The 6,388-nt window shown below is 47.0% G+C and overlaps 1 protein-coding gene across 1 annotated transcript in view; it reads right to left on the bottom strand.

Annotated features, from left to right (window-relative positions):
* SNX31 (sorting nexin 31) overlaps positions 1-6,388 on the bottom strand; it is a gene marked incomplete at its 5' end in the record, with an annotated part of 82,056 nt that overhangs the window by 58,992 nt on the left and 16,676 nt on the right. Inside the window, one exon of the mRNA XM_010863555.1 lies at positions 5,397-5,461. Within this exon, the coding sequence (XP_010861857.1) occupies positions 5,397-5,461 (65 nt within the window). The remainder of the gene's footprint in view (positions 1-5,396; positions 5,462-6,388) is intronic.

Here is a 6,388-nt window from a genome sequence, read left to right as displayed (position 1 = left end):
GGGGGGGGGCCAGGAATTGAAACACACAATTCATACTAGTAAACTAAATGCATTTATCTTTAAGAAACCTCTAAATCCTCCATTACCATGGGCTGCCTTTGGAGAAGAGAATGGCAACCCCACTCCAATATTCTTGCCTGGGAAATCCCATGGACAGAGAAGCCTGGCGGGCTACAGTCCCTGGGGTCACAAAGAGTGGGACACACCTTAGTGACTGAGCGCACATGGGCTGCCTTAACACATTTTCAAACATTTAAAATGTTTTAATTTTAACACATTTTCAAATCAAATTTAATACCCTGAGAAATTGTGTAATATTTCAAAGAAGCTCCATCAGTGGGCTTTATTGATATTCTCCTCTGAGGCCAAAGAATGTCTGGTAGCCATAGCACTTACCCTGATCTTTATTATCCAGAAAATCCATATTTGGATGTGCCAACCTCTAAATTTCCATCACACTTACTAATCAGTCCTAAACATTTCACTACAAGGGAAACAGGAAACATTCTTAAGAGGAAATGGGGAAAGAGTCACAGAGCCCCTAGACCCATGGTAGGCAACACTCCCCAAATACATACATTCCCCTAACTCCCCAAGTACACAAAAGCTACACAAATACCTTCTTAGTCTCTTTCTTCTCAAACATGCTGTTCACACTATATAGATTAAGAACCAGGAACATACAGGCCTTAGTTTAAAGACTGGTTTTGCCTTTCAAAAACCCCTTCATCTCAGAGGCAATCGCAGGCCAAAGTTTGGGAGCATGGTAAGTGGGTGGGTAGGAGGGGTCTGGATACAAAACCAGCGGAACCTGGTGAGGGATCGGGCTAGAGGGGGCTGCCACCGCTCTAGAAATACTTCATGACATCAGTAGATCCAGGCTCCCTGGGCTTCCACTTATTAAGATGTGTATCCTTGAGCAAATTACTTAACTGAAAAAGAGGAGCACCACTCTCAACAAGTTGCGAGGGTGAATGAGATACAGCACAGACAGCGTCGGGTCCAGCCCGGATCGAATATCCTGTAGAAGCAGCCCCCTCTGATGACTGTTGCTCCCCCTGAGTAGAGGCTCCTTGGAAGGCTCCTACACGGTCACACGTATTCACATTTCTAACACATTGTGTCCTTGTCCAGAGACAGGAAGGTGTGCATGTACCTGCTGAGTCCTGGAGAGCCAGGCCTGCGAGTGTGTGACTGTTGGGTAATAACCACCAGGAAACAGCAGGCCAAGCACTTATTAAAAGCTGTGAAAATATTCGGCGGGGGGGAATGCCTGTATAATATTGAGGTGGGGAGACTTCCCAACCCTTGCTCCCTGGGCTCCTTTGCTGGTCTGGCAGACCCACACATCCGCTGTGCTCATCTCAGTCCTCCTGGCACTCACCAGTCCTCCACGAGCCATCTCACTGCAGGCTTGGCTGGTCGAGTCTCCCCTGCACCGACCACATCTAGTCACTGCTGAGCAATAACGCTGGCCCTGGAAGGTGGTCAGGGGACGGGCTACTCACCCCCAATAATAAGCAGCTATTGCTTCCCTTTTACCAATACCTGTCCTGAGTCTCCCAGACCACTGGATATTAACGTGATTTCCTAGCATTTCCCTGAATGGGAAGAAAAAGCTGGAGTATAATCTTACCTCCCTGCCTACCCCAGAAATCACCCGATGCTAACTTCGAGGTCCTTCTTCAGGTCATTAACCAGGGTGCCCTCTATCATGTTCCTTGGACACTCATTCACCCTGTGGCAGTGCTTCTGAGCCCTTTTCTCACCAAGTCACATGGAGAAAATAATACTGTTTGTACTGGACACAGGGAAGGTGGGCACGGAGCTGCTGGAGGTGGGTGGGCCCACAAATGCTTCATCAGGGCTGAGAGGATGGAGATCTCGACATATCCCTAATCCTCTCCTGCATCATGACCCTGTATCACAGCACTCAGTCCTGTATAAGAGCACTCAGCCCTGTACCGTAGCGTGTAGTCCTGTATCACAGTCTCATTCCTGTGTCACTGGGCTCATTACATCATGGTCTTACATGGTGACTTTTCTGTCTCCACAACAAGACTGGAAACTCCATGATCTGGACGAGGTGTGATTTCCTGGTGCCTCCGTCTCCTCTACAGCATTATCAAGTCCCAGCAACCATTCAACACATATTTGTTCCACTATAAACAGTCACAAGGCTTCCCAGGTGGCACTAGTGGTCAAGAACCTGCCTGCCAATGCAGGAGACTTAAGAGATGTGAGTTTGATCCCTGAGTTGGGAAGACCCCCCTGGAGGAGGGCATGGCAACCCACTCCAGTATTCTTGCCTGGAGAATCCCATGGACAGAGGAGCCTGGTGGGCTGCAGACCATAGGTTCACAAAGAGTCAGACGCGACCAAGTCGGATGCAGCCAAGGGACTAAACAGCAACATGAACAGCCAAGGGCGGCAGCAGGCAGGGCAGGGGCCTGATGAACACAGAACCACCTTCCTGACTTAGACTTAGTATCCTTTTCAAAATCATACTGTAGCCTCTTTTATAAACATCTTCAGGAGTTGTCCTCATTTTGTTTTGGAGGCAAACAGAAAACAAGTGGAAGGAACATCCTCTTTGAAGAAGCTGAAAATGGTCCCAGGCCTGAAACGCTGGGTTTGCAGAGGAGCTGCCGAGCCTGGTGAACACTGGACCTGTGCGGGGAGGAGGGAAGCAGAGGGACAAAGGGGCAGCGGGCAGGACTTAGGCCACGTTGACACTGTCTTAACGCAGCTCCTCAGGAGGCACCAGGAGGGTCTGGGAGCACAAGTCTGGGCCCCTCTGATGGCACCAGGTGTCTGGGGAGAGATGCACAGGCCTGCCATCTTTGCCCAAAGCAATCTCAGCAGGTGGGGAAGAGGCAAAAGGATTGGTGTTGGTGATGGCAGGAGGACCTCCTAGGTGTCAACATTGGCCAGGTGACATTTATGTGCCTTAGGAGCACCGGCTCACTTCATCCTCCCAACAACCCTCAGAGAAGAGCTACTCTGCTCATTCTAGAGATGGGGAGACTGAGATACAAAGAGACTAAGTAAATGGCCTCAAGCCATGCAAGTTGAAAGTGGGGCAGCCGCCAAACTATGAATCTTGGGCATCTCACTCCGAGCCAGCACTCCCAGCTACTGAGTTAGTCCTGGGGCTGATTCATCAGCAGGAGGGTGGAAGACATGATCTTGTGAAGAGGAACTGTGTGGTTTGGGCTTCATGACAGACACGCCACTCCACCCTGGGGCACAGTGTTAGTGAGAAGGTGCCCAGAAATGAGAGGCAAGATCCAGCAGACAGGTTCCACCAACTCAGCTCTGGCAACTCCCAGCATCATGGGTCAGCAAACAACTGGCTCCGGGAACATAAACTCTTTCAAAATTGAGGGTCTCCTGGGAAGAGCCAGAGGCAAAAATCCCTCAGGAAAGGAGGAAAGAAATGTGACCAAATGTGGGTGAAAAATATATGCCCCCAAAATGATGCCACTGGGCTTCCCTGGTGGCTCAGTGGTTAAGAATCCGATGCAGGAGACATGGGTTTGCTCCCTCGTCTGGAAAGATCTCAATTAAAAAAGAAAAAAAGGCAAAATGATGCAACTAAGGAAATGAAGATGATGACTGTTAACCAAAGCAAGACTTCTCTGAACTCAGACCTCAAAGAACAAATAAAGACCTCAACGAGGAGATAAGCAAACAAAAGAGCATAGAAGGAAGCTGGCCAAACTCACGGAAGCAATGGAAGAGAAAAACAAAGCCCCTGCAAAAGTGAGAACTCCATCACAAGAAAAAAGAAGAGATGCTGCCAAATGCAGCTGGGGCAAAAGGCTTCCGCACAGTTAAACAGATAAAAAAAATACTAAGAGCACTAAAACACTCAAAACAAAGACACTCAAAACAAAGCTCCAAAACACTGCCACCCTCTGAATAACTTTTAGAAAGCACTGAAAACAAAAACCACAATGCACACAAAGACGACAGAACCAAGGCTGACTTACCTCTGTGCGTTCACGCAGAATGATTTGCAAGATGCAAATTGTGAAAAGCAAGGTTCAGAAAGTGGGTAGAGTAAGTGCTTATTCATGAGACAGAAAAGGATATGCCTATGTATGAATGCTCGTATCTGCACAAAAGTGCGTAGAGGGACACGTGTTAAACTGTAAACAAGTGTCTACGGTGGGAGTGAGGTTGCACGGGTGTGGTGGGAGTGAGGTTGCACGGGTGTGGGCCCAGTCACATCCAACTCTTTGCGACCGCTGGACTGTAGCCCACCCGGCTCCTCTGTCCACATGGAATTTTCCAGGACTACGTTGCCATTTCCTCCTCCAGGGGATCTTCCCAACCTAGGAATTGAACCCATGACGCTTGTGTCTTCTGCACTGGCAGGCAGATTCGCCACCACTTTGAGGTTACTTTTATCATGCACCGTTTTGTGCTGTTTGAATGTTACCACCATCACCACTGCAACAACAAACTTTTCAAATAGAAGGAAAATATACATGTATGTGTATATACACGCACACACACACACACACACCCCCCTAACATTAAGTATACGTGAAAGTACGGGCAGTCATGCAATGGGAGGCTCCAGCGGCATTTCTCAGTTGGGTGGACCAGTAAGTTTATCAACACTCTTGAACCACTGAATAAATGCACTTTGTTCCTTTTTTTTTTTTTTTTTTAACAAATCTGATCAAGGTATCGCTCCTCCCTGAACCAGGGAACCAGTTCAGTAATATCATATCATTGGACGACTTCGGTCCTTTCAAAGCTCTTCCATTCAGTTGAGAACGTACAAGGAGGCATAAAGATGTTCCCAGTGTACCAGCCGAATGGATCCTGCACTAAACAAATGTATCTGGCCAAGCTCCAGCCTCTGGGGGCAAGTGGCCAATGGTTCTTTAGACCACCAAAGGACAGGGAGTTCCTGTCTGTCCTGTGGAGATTGAATTTTCTCCATAATTCATTTACAATAAAGTTCTAAGCAGAGAATACACAAATATAATCTGGCATGGCTATTACTGCTGTCCTGAGGTCTTCACTGTGGAAACTTGGAAGTCCCAGCTAAAGAAGCAGGGTCCCAGAGTTGTTATGGGGGCCCTAATAATAATGTATTCTCTTTTCCATGGCTAGTTTTGAGATGTCAGTGCTTATGCAACAGATAAAAGGTATCAACTTAATTAAAATGGGCAAAAGGCCAAGTGATACACTTAATGTTCCATCTAGAATCTAAGCCTCCAAAAGAAGAAAATATTAATAGGAACCATCTTCCTGTGTCCTCCAAATGAATGTATTTTATCTGAATCCAGGCTCTGTAGGGCTGATGGTCAGAAACACACCCATGGAAACATGTTCCGTAGTGAAATCATGACCTTAGTCAAGAAAAGTAAGCTTACCAGCTGCACCAGTTTTAAAAAATCAATGAAGACATCACTTCTCAACATGTTTGGGTCCATGGTTACTGAAAAACAGGGACAGCAAGCCAGGTTAGCACAGGGCTGTGTTGACTGTTCTGTTAAACTGCCCTGTCCTCCAGGGAGCCCTCCAGACCTTGACAGTGCACCGCTGCCTCCTTAAAGGCAATGGAGCCTGTGACTTCTCAAATCCATGAAAACCCACAAGGCCTCCTCCTCCAGGCAGCCTGGACTGACACCGTGAACCCATCACACCAGTCCCAGGTGACTCTTTCCAGGAGTCCTTTTTCACTCATACACATCCATCACTCAATAGCCATCTTTCTGCCCCTACTAGAAAGACGATGAAGTTGATATGAAGAAAAAATAAGATCTAAAACTGTGGATCTAGACTCCCACTTTAGTGAGATGCTTGGTCATTTGAAAATTTTAAATCAGCCAAGAAACAAGGATGTAGAGGACTTCTTTTCACAATGGGAGCTCTCAAGAGGTTATCCAAAAACAAACAAAAAAAGCAACAATAAGGCTGCCAGAGATTTAAACTTTCTTCTGTACTTATAAGACATTTACCCCCTTAGATTTAAAGCTCCAGATACCAACACACAGAGCTGTAGCCAGAGTACATGGGGCCGGGACTTGCCCCCCGAGGACCCCACAGTCACACGTGAGGGGCTTCCCTGCAGCTTTCTCAGTTCTTATCTTCCTCCCCATGAGTCCTCTCCCACACTCGAGCTGAACTTATCCACCTTCTAAATCTATATCAAATGTCTTTCTTTTTGTTGCTCTTTTACTGATCTTGTCAAATCACTTCTACCAGCATTCCAAACTAGCACCAACTGAGGTCATTTCGGGTTGTGCTTCCCAAATGATGCCAGGTTTTTCAAAATAAAATAACTAAGAGAGAGAGTCTCTGTAAGAACAAAAACTTTTTTCCCTCTCTTTTAAAGAGGTCATTTCACTGCGGGGGTGGGGGT

Source organism: Bison bison, unplaced genomic scaffold, assembly GCF_000754665.1.
Source record: "Bison bison bison isolate TAMUID 2011002044 unplaced genomic scaffold, Bison_UMD1.0 scf7180017864491, whole genome shotgun sequence".
NCBI lineage: Eukaryota > Metazoa > Chordata > Mammalia > Artiodactyla > Bovidae > Bison > Bison bison.
The sequence above is the reverse complement of the archived record's forward strand: the minus strand, read 5'-3'. Positions and strand labels throughout refer to the sequence as shown.